Source organism: Motacilla alba, chromosome 4, assembly GCF_015832195.1.
Source record: "Motacilla alba alba isolate MOTALB_02 chromosome 4, Motacilla_alba_V1.0_pri, whole genome shotgun sequence".
NCBI classification, from domain to species: domain Eukaryota; kingdom Metazoa; phylum Chordata; class Aves; order Passeriformes; family Motacillidae; genus Motacilla; species Motacilla alba.
The window spans coordinates 32,485,791-32,501,953 of NC_052019.1; the positions used below are offsets into that span (position 1 = coordinate 32,485,791).

The 16,163-nt window shown below is 38.3% G+C and overlaps 1 protein-coding gene across 47 annotated transcripts in view; it reads right to left on the reverse strand.

Annotated features, from left to right (window-relative positions):
• Positions 1-16,163, reverse strand: part of TENM3 (teneurin transmembrane protein 3) — a 1,291,416-nt gene that overhangs the window by 118,185 nt on the left and 1,157,068 nt on the right. For 40 of the 47 annotated variants that reach the window (XM_038135908.1, XM_038135903.1, XM_038135907.1 and 37 more), the window contains one exon: positions 11,967-12,059. The exons of the other annotated variants lie outside the window; for them this stretch is intronic. In XM_038135908.1, the coding sequence (XP_037991836.1) occupies positions 11,967-12,059 (93 nt within the window). The remainder of the gene's footprint in view (positions 1-11,966; positions 12,060-16,163) is intronic. 47 annotated transcript variants of the gene reach the window in all.

Below are 16,163 nucleotides of genomic sequence, written 5' to 3' on the forward strand. Positions count from 1 at the left end.
AGAGACTGTAATCCATATTCTCAAAGCCTTTGTGGAGTTAATCCTATAGATAAACTTCAGAGATGACAGCAATGGTGTGAACTGTCATAACTCTGACAGTCCACCTCAGGCATCAAGGTAATGAAAGAAAATTGTAACTTTTATATGTGAATCTTAGAAAAATGTAGGCTGGAAATGACCCTTAAGATCACTGACTCCAACTAACTAAGCACTGCCAAGTAACTCAGCAGTAACTCAGCACTGCCAAGTCCACCTCTAAACCATGTCCCTAAATGCCACATCAACACATTTTTTAAATACCTGGAGGGATTATGACTCAATCACTTCCTTGGACAGATTGTTCTGATGCTTGACAACCCTTTAAAAGAAGAAGTTTTTCCTAATATCCAATCTAAACCTCCCCTAGTGCAACTTGAAGCCATTTCTTCTTATTCTATGGCTTGTTACTTGTGAGAAGAAAACAATGCCCACCTGGCTACAACCTCATTTCAGGTGGTTACAGAGAGTGCTAAGACCCTCCCCAAGCCTCCTTTTCTCCAGGCTAAACAATCTCCACTCCCTCAGCAGCTCCTCATAAGGCTTGTGCTCCAGACCCTTCACCAGCTTCAATGCCCTTCTCTGGACCTGCTCCAGGACCTCCACGTCCTTCTTGAACCAGGGGCCCAGACCTGCACACAGCACTCCAGGTGTGGCTTCATCAGTGCCGAGTACAGAGGGAAGATCCTTTCCTGATCCTGCTGCCACACTATTTTTGAGACAGGCCAGGAAGCCACCTAGCCTTCTTGGCCACCTGAGTACACTGCTGGATCATGTTCAGCTGGCAGGCAACCAGCACTTCCAGTGCTATTCTGCAAGACAGCTTTCCAGCCACTCTTCCCCCAGCTGGAAGCGCTGCAGGAGATTTTTGTGACCTGAGTGCAGGACCCAGCACTTGGCCTTATTTAACCTTTTACAGCAGGCCTTGCTCCATCGATCCAGCCTGTCCAGATCCCTCTGTGGAACCTTCTACCCTCCAGCAGATCAACAGTCTCATCCAGCCTGGTGTGTCTGTGAATTTGCTGAGGGAGCACTTAATCTCTCCATTAATAAATCATTGATCAAGATCGTTGATCGTTGATTATTGACAAAGCCTCATCAAGGGCAAGGGAGGTGATTATCCTGCTCTGCACTGCTGGGGCCTCACCTTGAATATTGTGTGCAGTTTTGGGGACCACGGTGCAAGAAGGCTATAAAGCTATTAGAGAGTGTCCAAAGAAGGGCCATGAGGATGGTGAAGGGCTTTGAGGGGAAGCTGTATGAGGAGCAGCTGATGTCACTTGGTCTGTTCAGTCTGGAAAAGGGGAGACTTAGGGGAGACGTCATTGCAGTCTACAATGTCCTTGTGAAGTGGAGGGGCAGGCACTGATCTCTGTGGTGACCAGTGATAGGACCCAAGGGAACGGGCTGAAGCTGCGTCAGGGGAGGTTTAGGTTGGATATTAGAAAAAGGTTCTTCACTCAGAGAGTGGTTGGACACAGGAATAGGTTCCCCAGGGAAGAGGTCACAGCACTAAACCTGAGAGAGTCCAGCAAGTGTTTGGACAACATTTTTGGGCACATGGTGTGACTCTTGGGAATGGTCCTGGGCAGGGCTGGGAGTTGAACTCGATGATCTTGGTGGGTCCCTTCCAACACAGCTTCTTCTGTGATACTGTGAAATTAAACAGGACCAGTCCCAATACTGAGCCATTGGGAACACCACTCGTGACTGGCCACCAGCTGGATGTAACTTCACTCACCACCCTCTGGACCAGCCATTCAGCCACTTTTCTACCCAGTGAAGAGTGCACTTGCCCGTGGCAAGATCAGCCAGTTACTCCAGGAGTGTGCTGTGGGAATTCAGCAGTAGGAATTCAGGAATGTGTTGTCTTAGGCAGCACATGGCACAGCTCCTCACTTTAAGCTATTCTCCTTTACTTTGAATCCCATGAATACAATGCCAGAGTGGTTGCACCGTCTGGCTGAATGCTGAGGGAAAAATAATGACAGAAAAGTCAGTCTGGCATCTTCATGTGGGTTAAGAAAATTTGTTTGGATATCTCTATTTCTAATGAGTGGAGTTACTAACAAAGTTGTCAGAGACTCTCCTGCTACATTAACTCCAAGTGATAAGTATTTAAAGTGTAATGCTATCAGACTTGCACATCTTGTCTGCCTCACTGAGCCATGCCAAACTGTTCCTATGAGACTCTTGGAAGGATATGGCATCTGACAACAAATCCAGGCTGCTTCCAGATAATGCTGAAATTCTTATGCTCTTGAAATATAACCCATCCACAAATGATTTAAATTATCTATGTCTCTATCTACCTTGTCTTTTCAAACTATGGAGCTGAAATAGCTAATTTCTAAAGCCTAAACTGTTTGCACTACTTGACCAGGCACTGACTTACAGGAAATTACACTATATTTCATCTTGTAGGGAGCTTATAGCATCTGCAATAGTGTATCTTCCCTTCAAAATTGATCACATAACATGCACTTGCTACATCTTCACATAAGCAGCACTTTAAATATTTTATTAAGCTACGGAGTACAAAACTCCAGTGAATCATGCTAATATTTTACAAGACAAGCCAGTTCTGTATTATTAAATAATTCAACTTTTAAAGCAAATAATATTCCACTTTTACATTTATTCAATATATATTTCTGCCATCTTCTTCCACAGACATTGCTATTAAAAAGTCAGCTAAACTTAACATTTTAAGTGGGAAGTATTCAGTACCTAACAAATCTAAACTACAAAATACAAAGTTATATCATAAACTAATCTTTGGATGCAAAGACAGCTGAGAAGTACCCTTATTTCACAAATGGTAGGCATTTTAGTTAAGCTTTTGCCCTTACAATAAAAGATGGAAATACAGCATCAAAAAACTCAAAGGTGTCAGCTCAGAAAACAGAAGCATGTGAATAAAAGTAAAATAATAATGTTTTTAATTTTACTCAGTACTCTTTGAGTGCCAAGTGGTGATGTGCACTGGCTGACATGCAGATGGTTTCTCCCTTCTCATACGGGTGAGGAGAGAGGGCTCAGAGCAAATCAGATATTTTTTTGTGCTGCCACTTCCTCTGTGGAAAATCAAACTGAGGCATTCTCTACTAAATTCAGTAAATAGGAAAACAGAAGGGGTAAAAAAGTGATAAAACCCGTCTATGAGTTTGGCAGAAAGATTAAATTAACTGAAAACTGTGTCTTCATAGAAATGGAGATAGACTATCAAAATATTCAAGGACAGTAAGACTCAGCCCAGAAGCCTGAGTACTTTTGATATAAGATAGCCAGGTGTCCAGCAACAGAAATATGATTTAGAATAATTTTCTTCATGAAAGGATCAATGACAAGAACTTTTGACCGCAGTTTAGAAGAAAATGGATACTATGCATCAATGAATGCAATATTATATAAACACATCTGAAAAGCCCTGGACTCCAGATTGCCAGAAGCTGAGATATTATATAAATAAACTATCACCAAGCAAAAAAGGAATATTACACATTACTTTATAAATAGACTGGTCTCAACTGGAATAGAGTTATTGCATAATTTTAACATTCCTAATGTAATTTTTACATTAGATACATGACTTTTTTACCTTATGCTGAAATTGCTTCACCTTGCTAAAAAACTATTTCTCTAATTTTGGGCACCGTATATATAAAATGCTTTGCAATACTTGGAAGATGTAAAAAAAGCCTACCTTTTAATTTCAAAAAACTTTTTTGGCAGCATTTTGGTTCTGTTTTAAATTATATCATAATGTGCAACCCTGCCAATAGACTGCTGAATCACATGGCAAGTATGTCACACCATATTAAAAGTCACACAGGACTTTAACAAAACTCATTATAAATATGGAATTGTGAATAAGGCCCAGCAAAATTGTACTGAACTTCTCACAGTACATCAGAATTTGCATCATATTTTATCACCCTGCCAGTGAGATTGAATGGCAGCTACTGTTACTTTGTGCAACATTATTATTTAGTTGATGTCTGCTATCACAGAATAAAGGCCAATATTGCTAGGCCTTATGCATACAAGAACTAAACACTCCTCATCTTAAGAGCTATAATACCACTGATACAGAATAAATCTGTATTTAGAATATATGTGTTTAAAAACCCTAAATAATTTATTCTTAAATCTTTGGATCTTGTGTATCATTGTACACTAACAGCATCTGAAATATATGGAGGAGAATAATTCTATTAATTTGGTCATGTTTCTGAATAGAGATTCCATTGGGATCAGTAAAAAAATGTCCTCGTGCTATAGGTTTTCTTGGAGTCCTGTCTTCTACACTGTCCTAAATGCAATGTCCGCAATCAGTTCCATGATGATCCAGTTAGTGATAAAGGGCTCTACAGATCATTACAGCCCAGGGCCAGAAGACAACTGAGGAAGAACAGCTTCAACACCCAGAAGACTGCACTACAAAAGGAATCCAATGGTAGAAATTATCTTTGTACTTCTGATGGAAGTGTCTGTCTAAAAAGCAGTGTAAGGGGTAGGATTCCTGAAAGCATATGCAGAACAATGAGAAAGTTGGTTTATTCCAAAAATGGTGGAGAAGGAGATAACTTATTTGAGAGTGAACAGTTACAAAAGCTGTGTAAAACTGTAACCAAATAAGCAGAAACAGGAATTACTGTAGTAGGGTAGACATCAAGAACAACACCCTGTCTGAAAGTGGCCAGTGTAAAGGGAGGGAATGAATGCCTTCCAGTCTGTTTATTCACTAGCAGCTTGCTCTTTCTCTAAGCAGCCCAAATCTCATGCTCTCACTGATGTCTTGTGGCATTTTGTTCTGCAGGCTAAACATGCACTATATCAAAACGTATTTTCTTCTATCAATTTCAATTTAAATTCAACTGATTATTTCCTTGTTCTTCTATAATGAGTACATACTGTTTGCCCCGCAGTACACAAAGACAAGTTTTTTTAATACTACTGTTTGGCTCACTTTATTTTTTAGGGTAAAATACACAAAACCATTAAGAACTAATTGCCTAAAGCAAAAAAGAAAAATTTAGGCTTTTTATGGGTCAGGCAAAGGCAACTGTGGAGATGAGGAAAGCTATTTTCAGATACCTGTTGTTTCAGTGCAGAATAAATCAGAACTGACATTTGGAAGTTGACAGAATAGAAAGTGACTTGAAGAGAGGTGAAGGAGAAAAGAAAAACTATCCCTAACATTTTTTGCATTTTTTTCTTTTTCCTCTAGGTATCAAAATATCCACATATAGTTAGATATATCTGGGATGCTCTAAAACTTTCTTTCATGTAAGCAAAAATTCCACTAATCTGTTTTATTTGACTCATCTGTTGCCCTTGCAATTTGAGAAAAACTCTGGACACAATAGCAATCACCAGCAGAGAAGACTACTGTTGACTCTAATGATCACTGTACTTTAATGGACTCTTCCAGCTAAGGCAATAGCATTCTTTTTTTCTGTAATCACAAATTAAATATTTCATGAAATGAGCACACCAATTTTCACATTGTGGAGCACAGGTTAATCTTCCCCCCAAAACAGCTCAAGTCTGCCAGAATCTATCTCTATTAAAAATTATCTATTTGCCTCTAAGGTGTGTTGAATCTGTGGACATTATTACATGAATTAACATATTTTTAAGCAAGCCCAGGCAAAATGTCTCATGCATTCTGTTAAGGTCCTCAATCTATTAGCCTGGACTCACTCCAAGGCACAAGAGGTAACAGACCTTAGACACTTAGGATTAGAAATACATCAATTTCGTTCTCCTAAGGCGTCAGAGGTGGAAAAAACCTTTATCAAATCCACTTTGAGTGAATGCAAGTTGAGAGAAATGTAAATTTTAGTGAACTTTCAGTGGCATACTTCCATATCAGGACCCAGCTCCTCTGCTTAGAATTCAATAGTACTCCTAATGACCTGGGTTTGATGTTTAATATAAAAGTATTGAATTCCTAGGAATAAAAACTGTTAACCATTTGTATTATAATGAACCAAACTGGGATTACTGCTCACCTGAACTAAAAAAAAAAACACCAGATTTTTTCCCCAAATGGTCCCAATTCATAATGCACCTATCTGGAGATAGAAGTAATCAATAATTCTGGTTTTCAATAACATAGTAGAACTTTCTACAAAAGTTTGGCAGCACCATGAGGTCAATGTAAGCAAATAAGACATAAGGGTAGCTGAAAGTTTATCTTTTTATTTTTCTGATCTTTCAAATGGGAAGTATAGACTTTCAGATAGAACACACTTCTAAGGTTTGGGAGCTGTGCCTCAAATACATCATCACTAACACATGCAGAGATAGTGTATGTCTATCTCTGTGCAAAGACCTAGAAGTTTATTTGTCATTTCCATACAAAGAGATCAATTAATCTTAAGAAAGTTAAAGAAATGAGTGATAAATCCAGCTGCAGCTATTATAGTTTGCTCCTACTTCTCTCATTTAAGATTTTGTTTTTCTCTCACCTTGACTTTCTTGAATGCAAACCAGCTGAGTTTTTCCCTCCTGGCAGTGGGTTATCATACTTTTTTGTTTGTTCAAAAAAACCCTATGACATACATTACCCATCAGAATGAGGAGAAAACCATTAAATGTGTAAAGGCAGTGGTCCAAGATCATGATCTATCACAGTCCTGCACCTACTGACTGGTGTGCCCTCTCTCTGCTGACAGACCCTATTCATGCTGGATTCAACTGGGTTCTCTGAGAGAGACCATGACCCTCACCTGCCACTTGACATTAGAGACCTCTGCCTGATTCACTAATGGATAGATCACATCAATAAATATGATTCCTTGCACTGAGTTGAGGAAACAGACAGAAAGAAAAGATTAATCTCTGCTGACTAACATTATAGGAAAGATGTAAAAGATAACAGAAATTACTGGCTAGGTTTCACGTGAACTCTGGTTCATTGATGCATGAGAAAAGCTTTCCCAGCAGGCTCTAGCAGGCATTGGATTTTTGTTTCTCTGTGAACACTTAATGCCTGTCTTCATCTTCTTTTAACATTCTTCTGAGATGAAACCTTGTAGCTGGTGGTATTTGCCCTTAGCACAGGCTTATGACTGACTTCCACAGAACCATATGGCTGCATTTAACATAACTCCAAGCCAGCACAGAAACTGTGTTATGCTGTGAATTTGTCTTAGTTTATTTTCTGGGCAGAATTGCAACAAAAAAAATTCTTAGGAAGAAATAAAAGTGAATTTCCGCTTCCTTGAGTCATTATTAATGCTATCACAATCCTGGAAAAAGCTTCAAGATCACAGCAGATGAAATGATGATCAAAGTTCGGGGAAAAGAAAGGAAGAGAAAAAGGCTGTTATCCCAGCTATTACCCAAATGTAAAAACAGAGGAAACATCTGTGGGAAATGGAGATAAGCCCCTTCTACCAGATTATTCAAACGTTTCAGAAAAGCACTTTACATATGACAACATTTGCTAGAATTTGACTCGGTTTACACCAAGGATCTGCCATCTTTGCAAACTGAACACTGACATCCAAGAAAGAACAAAAGTCCTACTGGGGCTAAAGTGTCTTCCTTACTGCTCGTGTGCTCTTTCACATCTGCCTCCTGCAGACTAAAGCTCTACTGCTGGCTGCTGGAGAAAAAATGGAGAAGTCAGGCATAGCAACTTGCAGCTGAAGCTTCAAAGAACAATTCAGACAAGACAGTGTTCCAATCTGCTGTTAAAGTCACCAGGACATGATGACTTGAAGGACTGAATGCTGACAAAAGCCCCAAACTTCCTCTCCTTTGGTGCGCTAGAGTAAACCTTCCTTTTCATCACCCCTACCATCTTGGTGGTACAAGAAAGAATATAGTGCTACAGGATGGAAAGGGCACCTGTTATCCGCTCATTTGTTTCTCCAAATTCAGATTTGGGCTGCTAGTTCTGGACCCCAGAGAATTTCTGCATATCTAGGATCAAAAGAACCAGAATAATCAGATGGCTCTGCCAAGCCTGCTCCTTTGTGCTCCTCTGCTATGCTGCACTCCCTGAAGACAAATAAGGAGAACAAACAATGCTAAGCCACACTTTGCAGAAATGAGCAAGAGAGTCCAATGCAACGAATGCCTTGTGCCGGGTGAACAAGGAAAGAAACCTGGCTCAGTTGTAGCTACTCATACTGCTCATTGCAGGACTGTCCCACTACTTACTTTCCAGGTAAGAGTGAAACTAGATCTATGTATTGCTGGAAAAATATCAAGTAGTTCTGCTGCCTTACAGGCTTCCTCTGGGTCTCTCAGAGGACTAGTACTTACACAGACTTCCACCTATGTTATAGTAAGTGACTTGGTTCTTGTAGTGTTGGTGATGTTCACTTCTGAAGAAGGCAGCAGCTGGGAGTGAATCTGGCAGCCCTTTGCTGAGCTATATATTTCTTATACTGAATTAAGTATTTCTGATCCAATATTCCTGCTATTACAGTTCTCCTCTCTCCAAAGGAAGGGAGAACAGAGGAAAGCATCTAAATTTTGCAGTGAGGACCTGAAATGCTTATGTGAGCAGTAAGGATTTATATTACACTTCCTTATCTTCTCTACTCTTCTGGAAACATATTGCTACCAAGACAGTCAGGAAAAGTTGTCTCTGAGATGAGGCACTCTAAGCTTAGCCAGTTCCTATCTTAAATAAGGAATAAGTTACACTTTCCAAGCAGAAAATAAAAGGAATGCAGAGCACAGCTACTCCTCCAATCTTTTTACTACCCTTGCTATCTTCATAAAGTTGGAAGAGAACAATTTCTCTAAATGTCTCAAAAGGCACATGGAGAGTATTTCAAACAGAAATATAGTTTAAGAAGGACCCGGAGCTGCATTATGTACCCAAGGATTTCATTCAGAAGTTGGAACAAAGGTTGAAATTGTGTCTGGACTGACTGAGCATAGTCTCTCATAAGCAACATGCCAAGTTTCACAGAACTGAGAGAATACCATTCACAGATTCACAAAGGCAGAGGATTACACCTTGTGCCCATAGGGGGGGTGATGCTTTATATTTTATGGTACTAATTTTCACACACATCTTTTTGCAGATGGTCTTCTCTTCATGCAACCAGCATTATCAGAGATACTGAAAGCAGGCACTCTACAGTCATCCAGGTCTTTGTTTTGCAATGACATTCGATATTGTTTCCTCATCTGTTTGAATGTGACAGAAAGAATCTCCAAAATCTGTTTAAATCCCCTTCTGGTTCAACTTGACCTGCACTTACTGGGATGGCAAACCCAGCTGCAGCCAAGCAACTGCAGAAAGAAGTTAGCTTCTAATTTTGCAAGTTTTTTGTGCTAGTGTTATGATTTTTTTTTAAATTAAAGTGTTAACTTGTGACTTTATTTAAGGAAGTTTGAAGAAACTTTAGAAATCATATTGAAAGCTTTCTCATCTGCATAGGCCATCACAGATAGAAAATCTATGGTTTGATTATTTCTGGCCTCTGTCACTAGTAGAGCATATGCCAGTAGCCAAGGTTTCTCCCCATGCTGAGTCAGTCCCATAAGTGATGAGGTGCATACAATTCAAAAGGATTTCACAAATAATCACAAGCAGTAAAGGACAAGAAATGATCTCCGTTTTCATCGTAGATATTCAGCCTCTAGTACTCTAGCATTTCATCTATCTCCCACCTTGCTTAACCAACCAGTCTCAGTTCCTTCTTACGGACTACTCCATCTACCCATTTGGACACCCACTGAGTACCCTTTTGTACTCAGCCTCTTTCAGTTTTCTCCTCTACCACTATTCAGTTTAATACAGCCTGCCCTAAACTCAGCTCTCCTGAACTTTCTCCCAAACAGATGACAAAAATCCCAAATCAACCTCCTCGCAAAGAATTCCCACTTAAATACAACAGAAGTTCTCTAACATTGCAAAAGCATGAAATTTTCAGAAAATGCGAGGACAATAGAAAACAGAGAATACAGAATATAGAAAAATACAGAAATAGAAAATACCAGCAAGCTTTATCTATAAGTAATATAGATACAGTCATTTGCTGATAGTGAATCTTACATATTTTCAGATTTTGACACCAAGGTAACTTAGGCAAGAGGGCTATCAGGTTAGATAAAAGGAAAACAGACTTCTTACTTGAAACTAAACTGACTTGTCAACAGGTACACTAACATATGTTGGTACACCAGGGAAAAGAAAAAAGCCAACAATACATACCACTGATATACATTGGGATTCCCAGCTGTCTTATGATAATTAATACACAGTGAATACATCTCTTGAAGCAATAAACAACTACTGTTTAGGTCTAGGCCTATGAAACATTAGAATTTCTATGTAAAATGTCTATTTCTATAATCATTCTTAACACTGAAGTTGTCAAATTGATTAGATTACTATTCTCTCCATAAGCCATACAAATTAAGAAACAGTATATCATAATGCATGCCATGAAAACAAAGAAACAAATATATAATGATTCTAGCTGTGACACAGTATGTTAGTGACATTGATAGACTGAATCTTCATGCTGATAGCATGTTGTAGTCTCAAATCTATTACACTTTGGAACTGATGTATTATTATCTCTGGACAACTTTCACACCAGGAGAGGATCCCTGCTAGCATAATTTTAAAAATGAAGGGATTACAAACAATATAAATTTCATTGTATTGTTACCTGAATTAGTCTCAACTAACAGAAATTTCATATGACATACACCATTTGCTAAAATACTTACATTTGCTGATCCTATTACAAACATACAAAGCATAAACCAGGCACAGTTCTATTAGCTATACTACAGCATTTATGCATCTGAACCAGTATTGTGTGGTAATTATTCTACAGGGAACAATAATATTTGGCTTTGTTCTGGTTTCATACACTATGCTTACATTTTTACTTTGAAGACAATATATTGGGATCTTCTGGCAAATACTGCAATATCTTTGAGTTTGATGACAATGACTGACTAATTGAATTTAACATACAACTCTTTTCCTCCTGTTGATTTTAATTTGTGGCTAGGTGAAAGCTTAAGAGTTTTTGGGAGAAGCAGATCAATGTACTGTGTCAGTATGTATTACAGATTAATTAGTAGGCAACTGCAGCTCTCCCCATTTAATCAAATAGCACATTGTCCTTTTTATGAAGTTAGGAGTTACCATTAAGAAAACAGAATTTGGACATAAAAATCTGATTTTTAGTGGAGTATAAACAAACTAACAGAAGAAGGTAAATTTATGACTAACAATTCAGAAATGGTACTGTTTTGTTAGGGGTTTTTCTCAGCATGTGTGGAACAGAAATGAATTATATTGATTTGGCATAAGAATGCCAAGAAATAGTTCAAAAATTAGACACAGATTATTGATAAAGTTAAGTAGATATGGGACAATTCTAAAATAGAAATTTTACTAAAACAAATTGAAATATTAATTGATGTGGAATTCTCAATTTACAGTTACATATTTATCAGCAGTTGCAATCTCAAACTAGCCGGTAAAAATATTAGAGATTAGGTATGTAACTCCTGTTAACTTCCTTGTTATTCTTTATGCTATGATATCTGTCACAATATTTCTAAAAGAAATATTTGCCAAGTAGTAAATACATTACAAACGAAGGATCAGACCCGGGAAATGTGTAATCATGCAAATAGTTTGCAATAGCCTGCAGAACTGGGCCACAGAGAATTAATACAATGTCAATTGCATTCTTAGTCAATGGCTTAAGTCAAAGCAAGCAAGATTTGGCAGTCAAAGCTCACCATTTTGTATCTGCTATGAGTCAGTATGACAAATTATTTAGACTAATTTTTTAAAAATCAGACATAAGGATGAGTACGTTTGTTCCACATATTTTCCTACTGCAATAATTTTTTTTAAAATCACACTTTGTCTTCTGTGTCAATAGTTAGCATCATGCAAACACTGAAGAGTCACATACCCATAACTGCTATCGTGATATGTTGGAGAAAACACATCCATCTCTATAAGGTTGTCATGACCATTTGCAAGGACTGCTTGACTTTCTAATTCTCTATACATAAAGATACAAAAAAATGAAATTAGAAGTGCAATTTCAAATTAAAGAACGGGATGATCCCACAAAAAAGAATATACTAATTCTGTTGTGTAACTTTGTGCAAAACTGAATGTGGGATTTATCAGCCTTCCATGCTGTCCTCTGAACTACATGCCGGATTGTAACCTGAAGACACAGTGTTATAAGGCCACCTTTAGGGGGTCATTACCCTTTGGTGATCCCTTATTTATGTGCAAGTCCTTGAATAAAATTCCTGACTGCTGCCTGTGGCAAGGCAGGCTTAAGGACTGAGCAGTGCATAGCAGGAGATGTTGTTTACTTGATGAGGCTGGACCAGAGATGAAGTAATAAAACTGAACTGAGACTATTAAAGGACAGTCTCTTGCTGGCTATCTGGCACAGCCAGCCAGCAAGAAAAATATGCAGAGGGCTGGCTACCAGAGTGAATGGGGATCTCATGTTCTGCAAATTACAATGCACAACATCAGGAGAGGCAAAGGAAGTATCAGAGTCTCTGATTCTCTCAGGGAATAGTGAAGAAATGAGGGGGAGAAATGAAGTAAGCCACTATTATTTTGTTTAGAACCACCTATTTCTTTTGCCCTATCCAAAACAGGGAATGATTAATGTGGGGTAAAAACACCTGGGTCCATTCTTACTTCAATGACTGTGTACCTCTGAAAACAGAGATGATAAACTCAAGAACACTGTGCAAATGCTACCGAATTCTGGACTACTGGCCTAAGAGCCAGGGGACAAAATACACAGCATGATCAAATTCCAAGTACTTATGGTGACAGCAAGGGATATTTGAGCAGGAAAGATGCCAGAGGGATCAAGCAAAAATATAAAGTAAGACACTATTGACATCAAAGAAAGCTTATAAACATATGGGCTTGGTGTTTTAGGATTCAAACAGATGCTCAGTGAGAACCTGACAGTAAGAGAATGTCAGAAGAAAACAGAACTTTTTTGACTTTAGTATTTGAAAACTACTTAATTTCTAATGTCTGTATATAATGATCCCATAATTATGGCATGCCAACTTTTCAAATGCATTCATGCTGTCAGCAATGTAAGCAAAGTCCTGTTTCTTCAACTTGCAGATCAGCAATGTGAGCACAGTGCTTAACAGGGTCTTCAGAAGAGCAGGACTTGAACTCCATCCCCAGTTTCTGCCTTTATTTTGTACCATGCACCTTCTCAATAGAAGTAACATCTCTAATCAAGTCCATGTGTGAAAACCTAGAAGACTCACAGATCAGAACAATTTGAATTTCATTAAACCAGGCACTGTTTTAGTGGGTGGAGTGTGTAAAATAGGCCGTTTGAGCAGACTTTAACGCTGTGCTTTTGAGGACAATCAATCAGCCTCTACACAAATTGATTTAAAACTTCCCTGGGTGTTTATCAACACATGTTCCACACCTTAATCAATACTGAAGGCAATTGGATCATTGGCAGTCCACCCCAATAATGACACATGTTTATGTTCATCACGCTTCAGGAGTTTCCGAAGTCTTCACATTCTAAAATGAACTTTGAGTCAAGTTTACAGAACAGTTTTGAAGTAACACATTCCAGGAAATATTTTGTCTATACTATTTCTGAGGTATTCTAGTACTTTAATTAAGTTCCTCAAAATGCTAAAATATTTTCTAGTCATCTAGTATTTCTTCAACCAATACCTTCTTTTTTTCTTGGTAAAATAAGTAGCTAAGTACCTGAATACAGTAATGTTCCAATGACTCTGCTTTTAATACTAAGTGGTAAGAGAAGACTCAGCAGTATCTATATAAACTATAAAAAACTTGTTAGTTTCTTGGCTAGTTTCTACAAAAAATTCACAGTCCATCATACAAAATGCAGCCATCTTTCAAATTAAGTATTTTTTGCAGCAAATCTAGCAAGAAAAAGCAAAGTTCTTCTTTGATTCACTGGCACATTAGCACAGATTGTGAATAAAGTTACATAATATTCTCAGAGATTCATTCCTTGACTGGAATATGTAAATTTCCCCTTACCAACAAATTGATATTTTACATTCAATGACTAAAATTAATGAAATACTTCCCAGGAAATGCACTGAGAAATGCTACCAGCTTATTTTATCTACAAATGTATGAGTTCTAACATACTTTTCCTCTGTGCATATCTAACATTCATAATTGACTGTGCATTAGAAACATTCTGCGCGTTCAAATATTTAACAGAGACAGCATTTAAAGAATTGATTTACTATGTATTTTAAAATATCAGTATTTTGGTTCCTAGTAGAACTCAAAGTCATGAGAATGTTACTACTGATACTGGTAATCAAGAAATCATAACTAAAACTAGTAGCTGAACAAAAACCTAAAGCTCAATGACAATTAAAAACCCACTAATATTTAATTACTAAATGATCTTTTATCATATCCAGACATCTGACATGGAATCATATATTTACACGATTCTGGTTGTCCAACCAGTAATTCAAATGGAAAGATTTTGATTTCTGTTGGAATTCAGAACATCCCTCTGGGTGCCCTGGAAGGCCAGAGCCACTGGCAGGGGGCTCTGAGACCCTGGCATGCAGCCAAAGACACACGTGGGGTTTCAATCTTAGCCCATGGAGCAAATTACTAACTCTGTATGAAGAATTACAAGCCACACACACAAGTTAGGTATTGTAGTAGAAGTAGTCACGAAGTGAAGGGTAGGATTTTTGAGTGCTGTACAGGGGGGTTTTAAGCTTTGTACGCAGGGGTCCAAGTTTTGTACATGGGGGTCAGGGGTTTCTGAGATGGAGGGATTTGGGTGTGCCCTGTCCTCTTTCTTTCTCCTTCCTAGCCTCCATGTCTTTGGTGATGCTGGCACTCACAGATTGGTCTAGAGTAGAAAGTCACCATTCAATATAGATAGTAGGCATTGGGGAAAAAGTATAAACATGCAACACGTAATATATGATACAAAAGATGGCACCAGCCCCCTGGGAGGGCAGTGTGCCTTTGTCTGAGCTGCTGAATGGGCCACAGCAGTTCAGGGAGAGGAATCTTTTAGATAAACAACAATAAACAACCTAAAGAACAGACTACAGAAGACTACTGAGTCTTTCTTTGAAGGCACGGGTTGGAAGAAGGACTTTTCCATCTTTTGGGGTCACCCCAATCCAGGGGTGAAACCCCACAGATTTCTTCAGAAGTTCATATCATTCTCTAGTGCTGGCTCCTCCAGCAGATCTATCGGCTCTACAAATGAACCTAACTTACATCTGGCTAGGGAACAGTCAAATAGTAAAGATCAATGTTCAATGAAAGGTCCTGCAGTCTGCAGGAAACCTACAGGAAATATTCTTCTACTGTCTTGGGCTTTTTTGTTAATGTAGATTTTACTGAGCCCAAATTGAAGGAAGACAATTTCTGCCTCTGCTTGGTAATCTCATTGTCATTTAAAGACGGCATCAAAAATTAAAGAAGCATTCACATAATTCAATTCATTCAAGTTACAGTTTTAGGTCCTCATAAACATTTAAGCAAAGAGTCTTTTTATATTTAAAAAAAAAGTGAATTGGAGTTTCTCTTGGACATCATTGATCTGTAACCTCACAGCTCATCTTTTTAGCCAGTAACAGCAATGTTTCACACAAATCCATTAGTTCTTTTTGACAGTACTTTGCACAGAGCCAAACTGCCATATATCCTGTTAAAACACAACTGAATCCAGTACTATGGAATATATATCTTTGGAAATCACTTTCACTACTACTGCAGAGCGATAGGGACTAAAACCTCCCCCAGGCTTTGCAAGTGCATCCCTCTCTCCTACATGCACACACACAAAGCCAGCCAATTCACTGCCCAGCTATACAAGACAGCAAACTGTATGTCATTTTTATGCCACCCATCATCAGTATGAGCCTACAGAGCTAGAAAGATAGTTGTGTATATAGGCTGACATTCACATTCTCCACCTCTGTCTGTCATCTAAGTCAAAATAAAAAATAATAGAGAAGAAAAAAAAAAAGCCCAACAATAAGCATAAACTAAAATATTGCCAAAGAGGAGCTAAACTTTTTTAAGTCCAAGAAAAGGGTGATGGAAGAGACCTATCACAAAG